The 23,387-nt window shown below is 37.2% G+C and overlaps 1 protein-coding gene across 3 annotated transcripts in view; it reads right to left on the minus strand.

Annotated features, from left to right (window-relative positions):
* Positions 1 to 23,387, minus strand: part of LOC122536221 (class A basic helix-loop-helix protein 15-like) — a 36,156-nt gene that overhangs the window by 9,292 nt on the left and 3,477 nt on the right. For 2 of the 3 annotated variants that reach the window (XM_043668406.1, XM_043668408.1), the window contains exons 2-5: positions 21,688 to 22,230; positions 7,165 to 7,326; positions 4,417 to 4,605; positions 2,565 to 2,701 (exon numbers count right to left, since the gene is read on the minus strand). In XM_043668406.1, coding sequence (XP_043524341.1) covers positions 2,565 to 2,701; positions 4,417 to 4,605; positions 7,165 to 7,293 — 455 coding nt within the window. In that variant the 5' untranslated portion in view covers positions 7,294 to 7,326; positions 21,688 to 22,230. Of the gene's footprint in view, positions 1 to 2,564; positions 2,702 to 4,416; positions 4,606 to 7,164; positions 7,327 to 21,687; positions 23,274 to 23,387 lie in introns of those variants that run through there. The other variant, XM_043668407.1, reaches the window with a different exon arrangement.

Below are 23,387 nucleotides of genomic sequence, written 5' to 3' on the forward strand. Positions count from 1 at the left end.
TTTTTTTGTTCTTTGACATTCTCTTCGGTCTCTCGGGCGAACGCGTGATGGAAAGTGTCGCGTCGTCGGGCGGTATTGATTATAGCGATCGCAGATCGTGTATCGAAGAAAGAATAGAAAGAAAAGGAGAGATATGTTTGTAGTCGATTTGAGGAATTTTCGAGAGAGACGACGCTGCTTCGCTTTCACGTTCTCTTCGACGTAAAAGATCTTTGTATTAATCACACGTGGGATTGATCATGGTTGTCAAGAACGATAAAAAGAGAAAGAGAAAGAATATTCTATTTTGTATAAAGGATAAAAAAGGAAGCGTCATCGACCGTAGATGGAATATTGATTCGCTCTCGAGGCGAAGGAGGAAGAGCTAACTCGCGAGATTCCCGAGGGAAGTTTCGTCTCGAAAGTGAGAAAAATTCAGCAAAATGTCGATCGGCGTTTAGTTTACTCGGCGGTGGGAGTGAAAGATAATGCCAGTATCCAGAGGAGTATTCCGACAGTGGATAAAGCAAAGGTCGCCGATAAAATGCTGTCTTCACTTTCGAATTTATAAATAATAACGAGTAATAGTCTATTTATCTCGAACGCGACTGTCTAGCGGACGCATACGCACACGTATACGAGACCGTTCAACTGAAACTCGATAAAGCTAACAGCGGATTCGACGTTAACGAAGACACTTCGATTGCACCATTTAGGATTCGGCGAATGCAATCGTCGTGGAACGCGAAATTTGTGGCAACGATTCTCGCCTGTGTACGAACGGAATATAAATGTTCACGTAACTAATTCACTTGGTATGCATACCTCACGCCTTGTGTATTAACAGCCACTGTTCGCTGTTAGTTTTGCAATTAGAAAATAACGCCACACTTCGGGCGTTATTTACAACCCGTGAACGAAAGTTGATGAAGAAAAAAAGTTTTGCTCGATTCTGAAATTGGAATTTTTCAGTGTTCAGTGAAATGACGGGAATTGCGTTTATGCAACGCGTTTAATTCCGTTGGTATTGCTCTTGAAAATTCCATTTTCTGTCTCTGTCGAAGAGTTCCTGCAGATATTTTAATACTCGAGCTAATTATTAATGCCTATAAGTTTGTTCGAGGTTCAAATTTAAATTCAAGTATTCTTCGCCTCGTTTTAAATGGATGAAGTTTAGAATAGAATGGCTTGATAGAAGTTTAAAATAGAATAGTTTAATGAAGTTTAATTTGAAATTTGAAAGTAAAAAATGCCTCGCGAGGAAATTGATTCTTTTCTGAAATATTCATTGAGAGAGAGTCAAGTCGTCTGATTTGATCCCGAGTGTTTTGAAGAGTCAACCTTGAAAAGTTCCTATCGTCTCTTTTTGATAACGACGTGCCGATAATATCGGACTCAAGCGCTTGCCCCACGTGTTTAACACATTTAAATGATCAATGACAATAATTTTCATTTTGTTCTTCGACATTCGTCATCCGCACGTTGCGGATTTAGCTGGATCGAGGTTTAGAATTTACTTCGATCTAGATTTCTCTTCCTTCGTCGCTCGATTTTGTACAAAAACAAATTGTGCTTTTGTCAATATTAAAATTTCATCGATAAGAAAGCACATTGTATCCCCAGTTGCAATGGTATCGTGATTTCTTTTAATTAATGGAACGGAACGATAAACAAGAGTCGAGCAGGATATTGGGAGATGTGTAAGTATGCGCGAGTGCCACGGGCGAGGAAGCATCGAGGCGTTGGAAGAACGGTGGGAATGAGGAAAAAGCGGTGCATCTTTGACCGTTTAATAGCAATCGGACATTGTACTCTAAATCGATTACGTCGACATACACGAATTGCAAATGTCCATTGTTTGAACGACCTCGAATAAAATTTGTCCATTAACTGCGTCTAATTTTGGAGTGATCGACAATCGAATGAATTACGGTTGAACTCATTCTCTTGAATCGCTCTAAGTACAAAGAATTTCATCCTGAATTCCAGATTAAGGCTAGTTTAGAGTTTCCTAAAAAGTTTCCTCCTTTTTTTTTTTTTTTTTCTTGAAAGACACGTCTAGTAAAATCGAATCAATTCTCATCGTCGTGCATAACTCTGATTTACCATCGAATTGAATTTGAATAAACAAACTCGTTATGAAATAAAGGACAGTCGAGGTGAAAGAAAAATATTTCTTGCGAGCGTCCTACTTTTTCACCTGACGCATGGAATGTGTTCGACGTGAAACGCGCACAGATTGCCGTTACGCTAGAAAACAAGTTACGTTCCGGGTGCCATTTTGTAAACGCGAGATTTGAATATCGCTGCGCGCGTTGTCTTTGTTAATCTTCGTGTGTTATTATCGCGAATATAACCGAGATCATCTCGAGGATATATTATAGGCATTGCGCAATAACGCCGGTTTCAATCAAGCTTCATTCTCGATTAATTCGCCGCAGAGAACGTTTTACGTTGTTCTATCGATTATCGTAACCGCGTCTCTCATTTTCTTTTTCTTCTTCTTCTTCTTCTTCATTTGCGCGTTACGTACTTTGTTGTTCCGCGAACGAGGCCGCGTACGGATTACGATAAAGTTTACTTACGTGTACGGTTGCTCCTCGCCGCGCATTTCACATATGACGTTCGTCAGGGCCATTATGTAATTCTTGGCCAACGTAAGCGTCTCTATTTTGCTGAGCTTCCTTTCCATTTTCACGTGCGGTATCACCTCGCGTAGTTGCTGAAAATGATAACATTGTTGCCGATAATTGCGCGACAGTTCAATTGCAATTGTGCGCTGCGCGTGTTCAGAGAAATCGTGTTTTCGAGAAGAAAACTTTCTGTTAAAAATGTCAATATAACGAAAAGCGTGGTACTTGTAAACGCGAGTCGGGATGTTAAAGCGACGAAGAAAGTTTCTGCGTGAAAATGTCGTTCGAGGCGTAAATTGTTAAATATATAATATAAAATATTTCTATTTAATAATTTCTATTTCTATTTAATATAATATTAATTTATATAATAATATAAATTATAAAATATTTCGTTGAAAAAATAGTATCTCACTCGCACTGGTTACATCGATTCAATCGATTCAAAGTAAGAAACACGCAGCATGAGTGAAAGAACAGAGAAGAAGCTTCGTCAATGTATCTCTAGAATCAAACTGTTCGTTACACGAAACTTTCTTCATTCCTCCCGACGTTTAGAGTCGCACTCGTAAATATCCTGTTCACGTTTTTTTTTTTTAATATCCCGTGTAACGTGTAGCACGTCTCTGTGTCTCACGATAATACCCTTGTCTCTTTATCCGTTTGCTGTCTCCTCGACCTGTTTGCGAGAAGATGACGTTTTGCATAAGGCGATGCAACGAGCTACCATAGTGAACTTTACAACTTTGAATTCCCTTATTTCACGCCCCACCGCGCGTTCGCCACCCTTAAATAACATCTCGAGCACTACGCGGTTTCGCCCACGGTCACCGTAGATCCGGCATTGGCAACGTCTACTAGATATTACGCTTCTATTATTATTATACTCCGAGGCGGAGTATTGGATATATGAAATAATAGGATTGGGCCGCGCGAAGGGATAACATCGTCGTCGTTCGATACGCGTGGTTTGAAAAGCGAAATCTCGTCGTCGACTTCTGTATCACATCGGGAATAGAAATTAGAAACTTTGGCGTTTCCGAATTTCTGAGACGTTAAAATAAATTGAGACGTTTGGAACGTTGAAAGAAATTTTGACCATTAAGTGACCCGTGAATGGAATAATTGGTAGTCTCGTATAAAGTATTTGAAGACTCGCGCGCGCTTTTTACGAATACATTGCGTATTTTATGTGTATTTCGATTAACGGGACATGATTTTTATGACCACGTATGATAAAGTTTCAATATGATAAAATCCGAAACGTTTCATTAGTGCTTTTTCTTTTACGGATTTCTTTCAAAACGTTAATTGCATACGAAAGTACATTGCACATAAAGTATGATCACCTTTAGATGCTTAATCATCTTTATATATACAAATTATCGATATGTTTAAAACGATAATTTTGTGTACAACTCTTTAGTAAATATATGTTTGCAATAAACGCTTCGAAACGTTTACATTAAATTTTCGAATAATCGCTGCTCGTGAGAATGAAATTTCAAAAAATATCGTAAACCCAATACATTCAAAGCTAGCAATTATGAAAATGTTGCCTCGTCGCATTTATCGCACAAATGTGTTGCGAATATATTAATTCAATATATCAATTCGAACCATATTTATAAAAGATTTTCATAGATAGACGTTGCTTTGACCCGGTCAACTTTCACAGAAATAAATTTACGAACATTTTTTATCACTTTGTGTTTCTCGAATTATTACGAGCCGAATCGAAGCGTGTCATCGCGGGAAAAGTAGCGATGAACTGATTGGTATTTTGCAACGCGTGAAAAATTACCTCGAAAGCGTCGTTCAGGGAATGCATTCTCATTCTCTCTCTCTCGTTGCTCTCGAGCCTCCTCAGGTTCCTCTCTCGCGCGGAAATTCCACTTTTTCGTCTCCTCGTCGTTGGTGGTCCACCGCGGTTTCTTCTCTTCGCCTGTTTCGGGCTCCTCTCGCTGCCACTGCTGTCGCTCTCCTCACCCACCTTTCCAATCGTTTTAAAAACACCCATTAAATCAACATCAACCTCTACGACTCTTCAATCACTTATAAAAGCTAATTATCTTTTTCTGTTTCTCGTTCGCAAGTCGGTAGGAAACTCACGAAACGCAGATTTACGAACTGATCGGTAGACGAGAGATTCGCGTGAAAAATTTTCATTTCAGCCGAGCTTGTTCGAGGCGATTGAGGAAACTTGGTTTTTCGTCTTTTTCCTTTTCCTCTTTTTTTTTTTCCTCAAGACGAAACATTCGTTCGATCCCGCGCGCTTCGTCGATGTATATATTTTCATTATGTACGATATAATCGCGGGATTACGTAAGCCATATTCTAATAGCCGTTGGAAACTTCAGTTTCGCGCAGTGTGTAACGGATAAGATTAAGACCGCCGCGATATCCGTATAATAATTTCGTGTTTGTTGCTACACGCTGTCTTGTCGACCATCAGGATAATCGGATTCCCCACCATTCGTGGCGTTTGCCTCGAGAATTGAATAAAAGAACGGAGTCGAACGTACCGACACTTAGCATGCGAGCCAATTGTTTTATCGTCGCTTGTAAAAAGCGGCTACGTGAGTTTTTTTTTACTTCCGTAATATCGATTACGATTAATTGAATTGGAACTACAACAATCGTTATCTTTAATCGATCGAAAGGGAGATAACGCGAAATTGCTGCACCTGTTTGTACAACTAATCGTGGAAATAAAGTTGCCGTTGAACCCTGCTATACTTTTGAGACTTTGTCGAACAAACGGCAACAAAATGGCAATAAAATGGTATCGTTCTAAATTTATATTTCTCTTGTTATCTCTGCAAGCAGGCTACCACGAGATTTGCTTGAAATAATCGCGTAAACTGTTCACTGCTCAACGTGTGATAATTTTATCTTTGTATTTTCTTTCGCACGTAACTCGTTCGGATATGCGATGATTATAGAGTTCGACACTGCGTAATTCGGCCATATATTATTTTAATGATACATACTGATAATTCAGACTTTTGGTTGCTTTTTTTTTTTTATATTATGCTCTGCTATGCTTTCGTTTCTGCGAGAGGAATACCTCTGTTGTTGTTGTTTTTGTTTCTCCGTCTCTCTTTTTTTTTTATGTAATTATGCTCTGGAATTTCTGAAATACGCGATATCTTCGTGATTTATTGGCGGATTTATTGGCGAAAAGCGAGATATACTTCTCTGATTGTCAGTAAATAGATCGAGACACACGCTGATAAACTTTGCCCGATCTAACAGGAAATTTACAAACACCAATATTGTAACTATAGTGACGTCCTCCAACTTCATTCATATACAATGTATGTACATACATGTACGCAGTTATGTTGGTTTTACATAATGACAAACAGAAGTGTTGACACAGATGTTTTCATTATAATTGTTACTTTTCTCATTATGTATTCTCTTTGTAAATGTAATTTCCCTTGTAATTAGTAATTCCTTTATAATTATTTTAAAAACCAAACGCGTTGAGTTGAGAACGCTTCTTAAAACGATCACGTTACAGCCTGCATTTTAAAGTGTTTTTCAGGAATTGAAATTCCTGATTTTATCTGATCGAGATTTCAGTGTCATTATCTCTTTTCTCTTGTTCTATATCGACCTATAGTTAGAAAATAAAAATTTAAATAGTTCTAGAAATCTTGCGTGGACTTTTAATTGAATTTTTATGTTTTTTTTTTAAAAACGCATACACGCACGTTGGTTTATCCATTTTTTTCTTCATCAGTACAGCCACTGGCAATAATTAACCATGCTGCTATGTATATTATATCTAATTATTTTATTATTATGGCACATTTAAATTCTAGATTCGAAGGTTACATCTTACAGAAACTTGAACTTGAAGATATTCTTCGCAGAATTTTACACAGGATCCTACGGAGAAATTCGATTTGCGCAAATGTTTGCCTTCCTAATCATAGTACATAGTTCCCTTGCGGAACAGCATTTTTATATTCTTACAGTCACTTTATAAGTAAAGATAAGGAAAGAAACACAGATAAGAAACACATACAGTGAAACACGTCAATTTGTTCGCCAAACTTTCTTCGTTGAATTTTATCGTATCATCACGTTCGCACACGGTAGAAAAGTTTAGATAAAAAATACAATACATCTGTGTTAATACTTTTGTTCGTCTTTGCCCACCTTTCCTCCGTCGACCTTTCTCTCTGCATTTACTTTTGCAGAGTTAGTACAGTCTTGTACAAACTTCAATTTTCTTTTCAATTTTCAACTTTCAAAGAGATACAATTTCTGCCAATACTTCTTTTTTTTTTTCAGTCACTCTTCTCACTCTTCTATTTACATTCCCTTATTTCCACTATCTCCTGCAACGGTCCTCCACTGAGAAATTCTCAGGTGCGAAAGAACTGAGAGGAGATACGTCACTCCAGCCTGACAACGAGTACAATTTAATTTGTCTCGTCGTCACTTTACTCGTTCGGTCAAATTACACGAAAAAGAAAGAAAGAAAAAGAGGAAAAAAAAAAATAGGGGAGAGACGTGCTCGAGGGAAAGTACTCACCTCCGCGCCAACGACATGATGGCGACTGCGTTTTCCGGTAAGCGAGTCGACGGAAGCGTCGTCCAGGTCGATATACATCTCCTGATCGCAGTCTTGATCGCTACCCGATAACCTCTCCAGGCTTCGCATTATCCCGAGGAAAGTTGTGGTGCTTTGGACCCCCTGCAATAATCGCACACGGTTTCGCAACATGTTAATCTCCGTCCGACATATATTATACATACGAACATACTCGAAATAGCACTAGTTTCTCAAATGAACGTCGCTCGTTAATGAATCGTTCGCGGCTCGGTGATTCAAACATCCGGTTCTCGCCGAGAAGGAATCAATAATCGTCGTCGCGCGATTACGTTGCCAAGTGCTGTGTCTAATTGTAAGTAAGTCGACAGCTGTTGTTGGTTGAAAAGTTCGTCTAGCTACGACGTATTTCACGCGAATCGATTTCCATCTTCTTCGGGATATAGCAAGGATCTTCTCGTTTTTACGTGTACAAAGTAGATTGAGAAAGGAATCGACAGTCTGGTCGTGTAACCGGATTGGTAATTGCCAATAAACACGAGTGAGACGACAGTTGGCAGTCGTTGAGGAATTTGTGGTTTGGAGATGTAACAGGATCTAGTCCTTTTCGTTATGTGTGCAACCGTGTCGTGGAAGTGTTCGAGCACATGTGAAATTTATATATTTCTGTGTTGGCGTTTTGAAATTTCATCAGTATTGCAAGTAACACAGCTGTATTAAATTGTACAGAGATATTTAGTGGAACCATCTTTTTTGTATGTTTAAGACTTTTTTTTTGTATGTTCAGTCTTTGTCGAGTATATGTTTGTGACTTTAGCGAGTACACATCTTTAAACTTAATCCAGCAAGTATATTTTCAATTACGAGGTATTTATATAATAAATATTTACATTAGATATTTATATGATGTTCATATAATATTTAATGGAACCATTTTTATCTTTATTTATACGTTCAAGACTATTATTATTCAGTCTTTATCAGGCATATGTTTATGACCTTAGCAAGTCATAAACATACATCTTTAAACAAATTTTATATTACACGGTAGTAGCGTTCCATGAAAGTCTTAGTAAAAATTAAAAAAAAAAAAAAGTTCTGTCATAATGCAAGATACGTATTTTCTACGATAAGTATTTTCGCAGACCACCGTAAGTAGTTTAGCAGTTGCACGCGTAACCGTGTTAACGCGGTATCAATTATGATCCGGCCGTAGCTAACTGTGAATTCCCGCAAGTTACCAGAAGGCGAGCGTACGCGGCGGGAATTTCGATAATTCATTGACAAAACAGTCGTTGATTCCTAGTGTCAGTCGAAGGCGAGCACGGTGAAATATGCAACGATTCCTACGACCGCTTGTTAACAGTCCCCAAAGAGAAATTCTGATTTCGATCACCAAACATTTGTCGAATTCCAGACATACTGAAGTACGGTATTTGATCTTCGTCGTGAAACTTATACTCGTCTATAAATTTAATTAGAATTTCATTCGCTTGTAAATGAGAAAAATTATTGTGCATAATTATTAATATAATTATCATTATAATTTATATCATTTATATTTATATAATTATTAAAATCTTCACTTGTTATTGTGGGATTTACTCGTTGTAAGTAAACTACGGATTATAGTAAATTGAAACTGACAAAAATGCAGAGAATGCATAAGTAGTGTACAAAGATATACGAAGTCTATAATATAAATTATCTATCTAATTATTTAATTATTGTAGCACACGGTAGATAAAACGAATGGTATTTCGTATTTTTCCGATGACTGTGTGTGAATGACGTACAACAGCGAGGCAATAAGTATTCACAAAATATTTATATAGAGGTAACTTTTAAGTTGCAAAATATAATATACATTTTATATTATAAAATAATATAAATATAATAGAGAATTACAAGGAAGTTCGGAACGTCTGAAAAGTTAAAGCCTCGCTTCGAACGAGATCAACGAGGAAGTAGCGTCAATGCAAACAGTGGAAAATTGCTGTAAAGCAGAGATAAGCGAAGCGGGAGACCCCCTGCCCATTTGTACGGACGTATAAACATTTCAGGACAATCGATATGACGTGCACGCGAACCGAGATAATCGAACTGGGATATCCCGTTTTCCCTGGCTCCGCTTAATTCAATGCCAGGAATTCTTCGCACACGATTACATTTTCCGTGCTTTACGATCTGCGTTTAAGTACGTGTGTATGTATATCAACGCGATAAAACAGGCCGAGTATGATCGATAAACGGAAATAACATAGGGTGGGCCAAAAATCACTTCCCACTGAAATCAATCCGCAATCTTTTTTATTATATATATATATTTTTTTTAATTTTTCTGTTCCAATTCAAATTCATGTTTGAACTTACTTATTTAATTTAAATTACGTTTAATAAGATTAATTTTTTTCTTATATTTTGATGTTTTATTGAAAAAAAAAAGAGGAATAAACCCTTTTGACCCTTCCTATACAATCGTTGACACCTGTGAAATTATTTTCGTATTTTTCTTCTTTCGTTTTTTTCATAGAGATAATCTTCGGTTTTAATCGATGGTTTTATTGTTAATAATGTGCATATATTCTTGCACTTTGGTAGAATATTATTATTATTGGTTAAATGGTACTTGTCAAACTTGTCGACTGGATTATATAATAATTCATGTAATATAGGAGAGGTCACTGATTCTCCACTCTATTAGTGATTTTTCGTTTCGACAATAAGTTCAGGTTAAAATAAGTAGGTTAGCAAGAGTTGGCTGAAATTTAGTTTAACGTAGACCAATATAGAATTAATCTGCTGCATTTAATTAATGTCTAATATTTGACTAAAGTATCACAGAAAAGGATGACGTCGAAGACTTAAATTTATCGAGCTATCGAATTATTTACCTATTTACCAAAAATATGAGTAATCAATTTATCGATCACGAGTAACTATTCCACCGTACGCAAACAGCAAATTCAATATTCACGATCAATACATAGAAACTGAAATAATTTTACATAAAAAAAATTACTAATTTCGTTCCTTCCAATTAAAAAAAAAAAAAAAAGAGACGAACGAAATTAGCTACTAAAGTATCGAACGACTATGCTACTGAATTAGAGAAATAAACGAGTTCTCGCGTTCAGTTCCATAAGGTGGTGTATCACCTTGAAGAGAAAAAGCAACGAAGGAAATATGGAGAGAAAGCCAGTTGCGGCTGATGCTTTCTTCTGGATTGTCCAGTTCGATTTTCACGCCGGGGAAACTGACTCGTAATAATTCTACATTCCTATCATCCGCGAATCTGTGCCCTAAGCAACAATTTCAGACAACAATTGCGCAAACGTTCTGCATTATGAAATAATAATACGCGTATCGGTAAAATTCATGACCTCTCGATGCTCCTGTGTTAGCGAGTCGCTCACAATCGTGCGAAAATAATTATACATTCCACAATATAATCTGTTATCGTAATTATTCCTTCTGTTGTGGCTCGTGCAACGTTGTTGCGATAAAAATTTGCAGAAGCTATTATTTCCGTAGAATCTGATGTAGAGCGTAATTGCACAGGCTATGTACATACCTTATTGACAGAGAGAGAGAAAGAGAGAGCGTAGATTCTCTAGTCAGCTGGGAAATGGAATATTGCGAATCCTTTTTTCTTGCTCGAGAAAGAGGTTATTCGTCTAAAAGAGATGGAAAGGAAAGGAGCTGTCATTCAGGCAAGGAAATTACCTTGTAGCTGGAAATTTTATTTAGGACAGAATTCTCCGTTGTAGCGAAGAAAAAGCTTCGTGGAAATTTTGTATTTTGTCAGTTCCAACTAGTTCGAACTAGTTCTTTCTGTCTTTCTTTCTTTCTTTTTTCGTTTCGTTACTTGACATTTTCCTATTTTTCCTACGACGAGATGTCCCGTTTTCTCTCTCTCTCTCTCTTTTTCTCCCTTTGTACTAACATTTCTACGGAAGAGGCACGTGACAATTTAATTTCGTTTCCATTTTCTCAGATCGAAACGTTCTTCCCTGATATCAAGTTATCGAGACAGTTGAGAGTAGTATTATTAGATAAAAGATCAGCAAACATCAATGTTCGTTATTTTCGTTATTTACTCTAATCTCTTATCCGTTTTCTTTTATCAGTCGATTATCTTGTACAACACAGTGTTGTATTTTAGAATCATGTTACGTAACAAAAAAAAAAAAATAAAAAAATAAAAATAAAAATAAAAACATTTAGAAACCGGTACCGCCGTCTTCCAGCGGATTATATCTTCTTTTCGAACGTACGCAAACGTTTCAAAGTACGCGAGATTCCCCCGTGTTTGAAAACACGTTTCTCCAAAGAGGCGAAGTCGCGCGTCAAGCACCATCACACGCGAAAATGGCAATTAAAACCCGACAGAGCCCCCGCGCTCTATCGAGTTTTGTCACAATAAGATCCCCCGGCGTGTACTTCAACTGAGACGTACTCCACTCGACTCCTCGAGGCTCGCCTTCGAGCATCCCCTTCGTCGTTATTAATCATCGTCGAATCTATCGGTAATACATCGGGTGTCGGATCAGTTGCTCGGCTCGGAAAGTAAGCGAGAAAGAAATTCCATCGTGGTGTCTCTCCATTGACACCGTCGAACGATCCATTCCCTTACGGTCAGAGAAAACGATTCCTTCCACCTCTCCTCCACGGTATTCGATACTCGCTATTTCCTCTTCGTTTCTTTTTTCCCTCCACCTTTCTTTCCTTTTCACTCTCGCGTGGTTTTTTTTTTTCTTTTCTCTTTTCCTTCGCGCCGTCATCGACCTCAGACCACAACAGCGGCTCTGTTAACGACGTTCACGAGAGGCATTCTTGCCTCACGGCCGAATGCAATGCTCGAAGCTCGCGTATAATGGCACCTAATGCGAATACATTCTGCGACTTCATTAATGACGGGGACGCGGTGTATCACGTGGGGGCCATTACACCGTGAGCGCGCTCGCACACACACACACACATACACACACATGCACGACACGCTCGTGCACGTACATACATACGCACGCGTACGTTACGTTGGCAGAGTTATCTAAGTTGCCGCCCGCGTGTCAAGTCCTTCGGAGTTGGACGCGTGTCTATTCATTAGCCGTGTAATGCACACCGGATTATTACGTTATTATCCGCACACACCAGGGACCATGGATTCGTACGTGTTCGCGAAATAAATCGACTCGCGAAACGAACGTAACGGCCCTTCTCTCATTTGAGAGTGAAACTGTCGCGTGTTACTCTCGAGAGTGTGTTTCTCGCAAATGGATACTGATTCTGAGAGTTACTGTCCGAGAGTATCGCTCAACTGTTTGAGAGAAAAAAAAATGGAGAAAGAGAGAGAGAGAGAGAGAGAGAGAGAAATGGAGAGTAACTCTCGCAAGAAAGGGAGTATTCTAGTGTGAACTTTTGAAAAAGTCGATTTTTTTTCTTTTTGAATATTGTTAAAGGACATAGTTTCAAAAATAAATCTCTGTAACCATGTGAACCCCTAAAATTAACGTTGTTATGGTAGTTTGAAAGACGCGACGAGCAGCGTCATTGTCACCGCAATACTAAACTTTAAAGGCATATTTCTGGAAACTATGTTTTTCAAAACGGTGTCCATGATATCTCAAAATCTACTTGACCAATTAGCTCAAAATTTTAAGTACGCATTTAGTACACGTGTGACTATAGTCTCTACCAGAATCAACCAAAAAAATTTTATTTTTTATATTTTTTTTAGGCTTCCAAAGTTTCACAAAAACATGCGAAATCAATAATCGAACATCAAAGTATCGCCACTTTTTTGCCGACTTTATTCTTTTGTTTTGGTATTTTCTATAGCCAAACTCATACTAATTAAGGAACATTCACGTTTTTTTATTTCCGACAAGCATAATGGCCGGAATCATGGACACCGTGAGACGAAAAGCTTTTTTAAAAGCGACTATGTTTGAGAGTATGCAGTGCCCACTAACCTTAACTTTTTTTGCCCCAAAAAATTTTAGAACGTCGTCGAAATACGTACAAATAAACCTTGTCAATTTGACTGCCAAAGGTATAATAGTTTCTTTGCAAAAAATTCCCTAACAAAGTTAATTTCACACTAGAATACCTTAACAGGCGAGAGGAGAAACCCCGAAGGGATGAAAAATTCGAGCGAACAGCGGACTTGAACCGTGGCATTACGGTGGAAGTATAGTGTGGTTAAAAATACGTGAACTTAATGACAAGTGATGGAGTATCACATTGAGGTTCGCGTACGCAAAAATGTTCTTAGCTTGCGCGGAAGTTATTGCTATTCAAATTCAAAGATATATTTCAACGCGCGTTGTTTCAAGTGAAATTTTTAAGTGGAGAAGTTCAGGGAATTTCCCGCGAAAACAAACGTTGAAAGGCAATTACCGATGTTGATTATCTGTAATTAAGTATGTAACCGGTCTATTTACATTTCATTTTCGCAATCAAGTTTGCAGAAATTGTGTATTTGCATAAATATCTGTCCATAATTTACTTGCTATTTTCGAACAGTGAGGAATTCCGAGTATCTCGTTAATTAACCATTTATTAACAGAAATATGTTGCGTTCAACATTGACGATCGGTAGCTCTCGCTCTGTGTTACTTCGATTTCTGATATTCTTTTAATTATCAAGGAACTCGATCAGATTGTCATAATATTGGTGTAATAAACTCACTTATTTACTTCTCGACGTGTCGTTACCAATAAAAGTCAATTGTATCATTCACCACGGAATAAAATCGATGGAACGAAGCCTGTCTTTGTTAATTTTCGAATTTCGTCGCTACGAATATAGCAGTGTTCGTTCGAGCCTTGTTGTTTTACATCTCTTCGAGAGACGTGTGTGTGTGTATGTATGTATGTACTTGTTCGTGCCTGGCCGGTATCTCGTTTCGACAAATTGCAGACGTTACACTGTCATATCCGCGTGGTAACGTAAAATTTCAATGTGAGATTAACTCACGGTTCCGAGAGTGATCATTTCTACATCATTTCCTGGAAGTGGAAATTTTCGACGTCGCACGCCTTTATTTTTCTCTCCCTTTTTCGCCCCGTCTTCGAAATCCATTTTTTATTTTCAATCAGTTTGCTCGTTTACGATTAAGTTTTAAATGTTCACAACTGATTAAGAACGACAGATTGCGTGTGTAAGGCACGACTCGCAAATATCCGGATACTTTGGTCAACATTGTAGTAACGGTGCATAAATTAGCAATTGGAAGCAACTCTAATCTTGTTGTAGAGTTATCAGATTAATACAACACGTGCCACAATAATAAATATATTTACTAATAATAAATATATACTAATAATAAATATATACTATTTGCTATATATATTTATTAGGTACTGTGCAACAGTTCTTTTTTTTAAATGTGTCCTAAATTTCTAATTTACAATTTTAAATCTCAAATTTTATTTTAAATTTGATTATGCATTTGTGGAGTTTGAAAGTTGCAAAAATATGTATATACAATGTTTGTAATACACAAAAAGTCTATATAAATTATATACAAATTTGTATAAAATCTATATAAAAATATATATCTAAAAATTTATATGAAATTTATATGAAATTTATGTAAGAATCTATATACAAGTCTAAAGCAATATGAAATTTATATGAAGAAAGAATCTATATACAAGTCTATATAAAATCTATACTATAAGAATCTATATACAAGTCTAAAGCTATATGAAATTTATACAAGAATCTATATACAAGTCTATATAAAATCTATACTATAAGAATCTATGCTATAAGAATCTATATACAAGTCTAAAGCTATATGAAATTTATATAAGAATCTATATACAAGTCTATATAAAATCTATACAGATTTCTATCTATAAAGATTTCTATCTATAAAATCTATATACAAATCTGTATGAAACTTATATACAAACCTATATAAAATCTATATACAAATCTGCATAAAATATCCAAAGTGGAATATATCGTAATATACAGTAATACATAAAGCAAATTTTCGTTAGGTTCTATCTATCTTTAGCGATGCTCATAAAAATCTTAATATCCATGTCCCAGTTACGAACGTGATATCAGAAATCTTTCTATTAGTTCAGGTCATTTTTACTTAACTTGCGGCTCAAAGATAAACGATCCGTCAAATAACGAAATATTGTATCGTTTTTCAAAATGAAAAAATAATTCAATCGGATTATAATATACTATCGCACGTACGCGAACACAAGGAGTAACATTATCGTAGCACGATTGGACAGAGTTAGAAATTATCGCATATGACAATTAACGTTCTGTTAAATGTCAAAAAATAAACTTCGGAGCGAATAGCGTACATGTATAAAGGTACTCTCGAGGGAGAAAAATATTTCCCGGAATATTGTGCGTAGCATCCCGCAATATCCCGTGTTTCCCTTCTTTTTTTTTTTTTTTTTTTATTTGCGAACGTGTAAAACTTTCGAACCTCTGCTCTCGACGATATCTGTCAATAGAATTTCGCAACAATTTCACAGACAATATCGAACGAATTACTGAACTTGAATGCTTCATTGTTGCTTAACATTCGCTTTTTAAAATCGACCAGCATCTCTAATAACGTATTACGTTTCTCGAACAGCTTCGACGGTACCTCGCGCACGGTTATTTGGATAATTCTTAGCGTGGCAAGTGGAATTTTAGAAAGCATCATGCTCACAATGCGAGACTATTTCGAGATGCGACACGCCTGAGGAGACAGCTACTAAAACGCAAATGTTTCCCGACGAGGCGACTATTTATATTCCCAATTCTTTACGATTTTTATTCGAAACGAAGAATAGGAAATTAACGAGACAATCAGTTTTCATCGATCGAGAGGTTGGTTTTTTACCGATCTCAAGGCCTTCTTTTTCTTCGTCGTTGAAAATACTTTTTCGCTGACAGGAAATAATGGTGGCTTCCTCGCCGCGGAGATCCGGTTTGTGAATTCATTCACGTGGAATGTTATTCGAGTTTCTTAGTTCTTTCCCTAAATCGTTCCGGCGTTTCCTTCTCCTGCGTGAATTCCACGCATCGTGGAATATTTTCTAGCTCGTCGAGAAAGAACTTCCATGCTTCGGCTCGTTTTTAATTATCTTCTCCACGACGAAGTCTTTCAATCACATTGCGCTGGCAACTGGTTCGCGGACCATAACGAGTGACCAAACCGTGTACGATAATTCGTACGCTTTCTTCTTGAACTCGTCGGTACGACATCACTGGATAGAAATTATTGATTATTTGTTCTGCCTATTTTGTTTCGCTTAAATATACTTGAAACTGAGGAAATATTTTGGAACCAAAAAAAAAAAAAAAAAAAATTCTCGACGCGTACATCGCCGATCAATGGCGATTTTAAGTTTGAAAAGAAAACGCGATGGCAAAAAAGAATTGCTTCGTCAAGGAGAAATTGATTAGTTTCATTTAATAAATGAATGAATATCGTCAGAGACAACGCGGCAGCCAAGGATTTCCTTTTTTTTTTTCAATAAATGAAATATTTTCAGCTTTGATTAATATCGCTAAAGATAACGTCACGCTAGTAAAAAAAAAAAAAAAAACACGCGACACACTCGATGAATTATCCATTATGTGTACACGGAACAGCGAGTTAAAAAAATGTCACATCCGCTTTTGCTTCTGTAGTTTCTTTATCTTCGTAGTAATCTCGTTTGTAATCTCGGTTCTCCGTTGTATTGCGATTATTTAGCAACTTGCCTTATTTAATTCTTTTTTTTTTCTCGCGATGCTTCATTATAACGTGACAACCTTAAATCTGAAGCGTCTGTTTTCATTATCAAATGTCGAATTAACGTCGACTGCGAATCAATGGATATTTTTGTAATGAAATTCTGCAACCTCGAAATTCGAACGTTTGAAATTTCAAAGTCTAAATAGATCGTAATAGTTGCAAGATAAATATACTCGATGAAATGTAGAGAAAGAATTCTGGGAATATATGGTATTCAGATAACAAATTTTCATTCTTAATGACCAGGCACATCAGTTCTATTCTACTTTTTTTGCACAATTTTAATTTAGATTTTTTTACCATAGGGTTAATAATAAAATTTCACGAAATTTTTCAACAAAGGGTGCAACACGATACTTTTACGCGATTAATTCAGAATTTCTAACCAAAGAATAAAACTGCAGGCAAAGTGTAATCTTTCATATTTTCCAACAAAGTTCATAATAATTTATGAAATTCTAATTTCGAGTTTGTAACTATATTAAGAAAAAAAATATCATAAAATCTCATATTTTGCAACGAAGTTCATAATAACTTAAAAATTCTAATTTAGAATTTCGAATTTGCAACTATATGAAGAAAATATAATATTACAAATACTCTCACATTTTATAATATCATAAATTTCAAATTTAGAATAAGATTTCTAATTTGAAACCTTAATAGAATTTCGAATTTGCACCTATATGAAGAAAATATAATATTACAAATACTCTCACATTTTATAATATCATAAATTTCAAGTTTAGAATAAATTAGAAGATTTCTAATTTGAAACTTCGAAAAGTATAAAAAAAAAATTTTTAAAGCTATCAAAAAGTTACAAGTAAATTATAAACTTTCATATCTTACAATAAAATTCACGATAATTAGAGAACTCCTGACCATGCTAAAAAAAAAAAAAAAAAAAATTAACAGAGGTAAACCGTAAAATTTCACGTTTCCCGAACGAAATGCACAATACCTCTCGCTTCCAAATAATACCCAGCATTGACTCGTTATTCCCAACTAATTCAATCGCGGCGAACGACCCACTTTCCACTCACGAGCAGGTGGACTCCGGATCAAAATTTCTCAGCGTGCGTTCGAACGATCCGAGATACCGTAGTGCACATCGTAAAATCCAATTACTCTCGTTTTAACGATCCAAAAATTCCACGGGAGATTTTTACGCTCGTGAAAGCGGACAAGTCCCCAAAATGAGTGGTGTGAATTTCGACTTTTCGATCGAATTCACGCACTCCTCCTTCCTGTTGGTCGGTCGCGCTTCGACAAATGGTTTCAAGGAGGCAGAACGAGGAAAGATTACTATCGAACAAGTTATTATTATTATTATGAGACACGCGAGACACGAAAATTATTCTAAAATCGGCCACGCTGGAATGACGTGCCACGCATGGCAATATTTTCTCAGTTTTAAGTATATTTAAATGTAAAAACCAGGCAAAACAAAGTTTACTACTTCTCAATAATTTCTATCCAGTGATATCGTACCGACGAGTTCAAAAGAAAAAGAAAACGACGAATTATTGTATACGGTTCGGTCACTCGTTATGGTCCGCGAAACAAGTTGCCAAGCGCAAGTGGTTAAAACCGACGTCGATCTGGTCAAAACGTTGCCAAAGTTAATTGTTATAATTGATGGATGGATTTCGAGTATGGCAACGGAAAAGAGTGATGCATCGTCTATCCGTGGTTCTAGCAGTAGAAGTGGGAAATTTGTTCGTTGGATCAAGAGTAACGTGTCGCGACTCGCGAAAAATCAGTGATCCGAGCAACGACGAGCTTCACGCGATGTGACAGAGCCGAGTGAAACGATAAGAGAAAGTCCGATGATCGCGTGATTATTAAAGCGCGAAACGTAACGAATAGACACTGTTGAGATTGAGGTGAGGCAGAGTTACTCAGATTAGGATGCTTTTTAATTCGCCAAATTCGATGGCGAATAATTTTGAAAGGACCTAGTTGCTTAATTTCTCAACGTCGTGTATTTTATTTGAGAGTAATAAAAAAAAAAAAAAAAAAAAAAAAAATGCAAGGAGATGAAGAAATGCTTGATAAGATATTTCAATTGATTCAAACCTAGATGCATTTATAAACGTTATGTGAAAGTAAAAGCACAGATGCGCGTTGATGAAAGTAAGTATAACATCAACAACTATCGACAGAATCTCTTGAACGTTAGAGTGATTACGCAGTCGTTACAATAACATGCAGCAATTGTCCCCTTCTAAAAAACGAGGATAGGAATTTTTATAAATAATATAATAATAAGTTATTCGTACTTAGAAAAATCGCTTGATTTTAACACACAAATCTAAATTTATCTGTCGCAGAATAAACTTATCCTCAATTTATAACTTTATTCACGCCTCAGAAACTTTTCAATTTTAACACACGAATTTACATTCACATAAATTTATCTGTCGTAGTTGTCAAATCTGTGGTACTTAAATGTTCGTAAATAACTTTTCAACTCAACAACCGAACAATTTAGTCTGATCAGACGGTCGTTGTTTCTCGCGATAATGGGGGAAAGTGGTAATGGTTTTAGTAAATTATAAATTACGACGTCCGACAGGCGTGGATTAGAACATGATCGTTTTATTTCAAGTGCATACCGTCTCGTTTAATAGCTGGAACCAGGCGGATCGGTGGAATGGCCTCTATATGCAAATCCCTGGGGACTAATCTCAGCCAAAAGTCGTTTCCTGTGTTCGTTTTAATGGGTTGCCCATGTTCTTGAAACGATAGTGCATACATACTAACCGCGTTACCATACTTCGAAAACCTATTTGACCTACTACACTTTCTTACGCGCTACCTTAGTTGCTCTCGTTTGTACAAACAGCTGGGTTTTCGCGATAACGATAACGGTTCCACGTAAAAATGATAACGCGCAGGCTTCTAAACAAGAAACTTTCCCCTCACCTTCCGTTTTTATTTGTGCCGATGGCACAATGCGAGGAAAACGCGTATTAATTTAATTAAAATAATCTTCAAGAGAAGAATATTAATGAATATTAATGAATATTAATGAATTCTTTTTAAAAGAGTATTCATTATAGTTGTTTAGGTTGGAGATAGTCGATGTTACATTGTTTAGGTTGTTCTCAATTGTGGGAACGTTATATCGAATATATCACCTTTTTTTTTTTTTTTTAATGAAAATATCCTTCGCTTTTAGATTTGAATATATGTTTAAATTAATATTTTCTTTCGCTATAAAAATCGAACTTTATTTCAAACTTGATTGCAACATGTTCTGCGATATTGAAAATATAAGAAGTTAAAAATGAAGTAATTACAAATCTACGTTTATCGGATTGTGGCACTTCAATTCAGAGACATGTATCAGCTATTAAGTAACAAGCAATCTTTAATTTATTGAACGATAAATAATATTATTGAAGGAAAGTTTTGTAGGTAATAGTTTTGTAGGTAATATAATATAATAAAGATAATATAATAAAGTATTGTTAAATAATACGAAATTAATTATAATGTAAAAATTGATGATACGAAAAAAATATATTTTAATATATCTAATTAATAGTACGTTATATTAAATACAATAGAGTGCAAATACTAGTCACTATATAACTCACGTACGACATTTTCAGATTTATTTTAAATTTTATCAGTTTTATCAGTTTTCATATAAAATACACGACACATAAAACGCGTAAAATGCTCCATAAATATTCAATTACTTTCGTGGGCCAACATATATATATATATATATATATCTTCATGAGTCAACGCTCCGTTTTCTGAATTTCTAACGCGAGTATCCGCGTAATAAATTCCGTCGCCTCATCTAAGCCGCCTCGCCGGAGAAAGTCGAGCAGATTGCAGCCACGGCGCGCTGCGACGCGACGCGACGCGAGTCAATTTTTCGTAACGTCAGATAAATCGGGCAGCGTTCCCGTAAACATCGTTACGCTCGTTTCGATCGCTTCGTCATTTCTGCTCATATTTGTTCAGATAACCAACAGAGAGAAACAGAGAGAAAAAACGGAAAGAGAGGAAAAGAAAAAGAAAAAAAGGGAAAGAGAGAAAGATCCTGTTTCGAGGACGTTCGCGCGCGAAGGTTTTCACGAGTCGATGAATGATGGCCGATAGTAATTACCAAGCGAACGATAACCTTCGACTGAACGACAAACTTATCACGAGACCGTGTAATCTACAACGCAGATAGACAGCAATCTTGCCTTTATGTTTCATTGTAACACCGTGAACAAGCCACTTCGGGGGGAAACAGCGGCGTGGAAAAAGATTCGCCTTCGACAACGCGAGAACGATGGAAAGGGAATTCGATCGGCTTGAAACTAGGCAAGGAATTGTTACGTCTGTTCCTTGTGTTCACGAGCGAATAGTGTCGTATCACGGTTTCATTCGTCACTTACGTTTCGCTGTAACGCGAGCAAAAAAGGAGAACCCTGACGCATGCATACATACCGCCTTATCCTTCTCTCTCTCTCTCTCTTTCTCTCTTCTTCCTATCTTTGTTCTATCTATCTATCTATCTCTCTGTCTCTTATTCCTTCGTCGACGAGACACACCGTGCACACTCGTGCACACTCGTCGCGATCGCAAAAATGCGCATTGCTATGCAAACGTAGGTGAATGCACGCACGCACCGGTATTTCTGCACGATCAGAAGAAACGCGTGGGCATTAAAGGTGAAGCAGAACCGGCTGGGGGAGGGGAGAACAGGTGCTATATTTACCTTGGATGTCGGCGGTCCTGGCTGGAGCTGCGCTCGATTACCTTCGACGCGCGTCCATGGAAAAGAAATTCAAGCTCGCTCTCTCGACCAACTCGAACCCGATGAAAAATCGTTTGCCCCCTTTCCTCCCTGAATCCTCCTCGCCAGTCCTCCCTATTATATTCCTTACTTCCACGCGGAACAATCGACACTTTCCAATTGGCACTGTACGTACGTGCGCGTACGTACTTCTTTAATTTTCTTCCAGTTCTTCGTCACGAAAAGAAAAAAAAAAGAAGGAAATAATTCCTCGTCGATCCTCGTTCGTCTCGGACCGGTTTAACACACGACGACACTTCCTCCTCGCTCCGACCGTCACAAGTATTATTCCGTCACTTAGGTTCTTTCCTCTTCTTCTCCTCTTCTGTCGCTCGCGGCCACAGTTGATCAATAACTCTCTCTCGTTCCACTCGGTAGGAGTATCTTTCGGGGATTCCCAGCTGGATCTCTCGGCCGTCCGACGTGAATTACCTTCGATCGCCGACGACTGGGGAAGCCACTTATCTGCGCAACACGTGGAAATTGTATTTGCGGCTGATGGTTGGGAGAAAGTCGCGTGTTTTGTTATTCGCGTGGTTATGACGAGAAGGCGCGTGGACGAAACGACGGGGCATTGACAGTTCTCTCTCAGGCTGCGGGATCGGCGCAGGTGGGAGACCTGTTGCACGTTGTCGATCGATTCTCCGTCTCGATTTTTACGTCTCGCGAACGTTTAAAAGCTTCTCGGTTCAATTCCCATCTCGCTTGAAAGTTCCCGACGACACGCAGGAGAGATATTTTTGTGCAAATAACCCCGTTTCCCGTCGTGCTGCCTGCTCACGAATCTGAGCGCAGCAAAGCGACGAATATTCAATTTCAAAGAATATCTCCGAGAATTCGGAGTATCATCTTTGGTTTCTCTTTTTCCAAGTTAGGAACTGTCGATCCTTACGTGTATAACAGAAGAATTTAAATAACTCGCGCCTTTTTGTTTCTCACGGAGAAGCAATTTTGTAGATGGCTAATAAAAAATGTCATTGATTTTTTGGTGGTTTTTTTCTTTTCGTTTATTCCAGAATTCGGGGAATATTGGTCTCGACAAAGGTTTCCTCAACTTCAGCAGCTACTTTCAGTTCTTGGAATTTACTAATTTATACAATCGTACGGGAAATTAACAAAAGTATACTTCTGGTGTCTCTCTCTTCTAGGTTTTCATACACAAATTACCGGACTCGAACTAGATTCTAACCTTTTGTGAAATTCTTCGCGCCATATTTCAGTGACGGTAAAACACCCGAGAGCCAGAGACAAGAATTATTAAACCAAGTTGAAATTAGATAGGTGTAATTTTAATTTACATGGTATAGCAACAAAAGTCCAGAATATTCCTTGAGCCTTTGATACATTCTGCGACTTTTATTTCTATACCAAGGACAGGGAACATCTCGATTTTGAAACACGCAAAAATTACGAACAAGCAACGAACCAAAAAGCACAAAGTACTTGTTTTGTTACTTCTATCCTACGTTATTATACCTTCACGTTTCCACGAAATAATCTTATTTATAACAGTCACTATTCTTTACCATTTTCCCCATCAGATTGGAAAACCGTAATCATTCGCAATCTCCGGGCTTAACGAGCAATGAGAAATGCAGTTACAGAGGATCAATTCTTTTTTT

The sequence above is a fragment of the Frieseomelitta varia genome, unplaced genomic scaffold (genome assembly GCF_011392965.1).
Source record: "Frieseomelitta varia isolate USP_RPSP 00005682 unplaced genomic scaffold, Fvar_1.2 scaffold_816, whole genome shotgun sequence".
Lineage (NCBI taxonomy): Eukaryota > Metazoa > Arthropoda > Insecta > Hymenoptera > Apidae > Frieseomelitta > Frieseomelitta varia.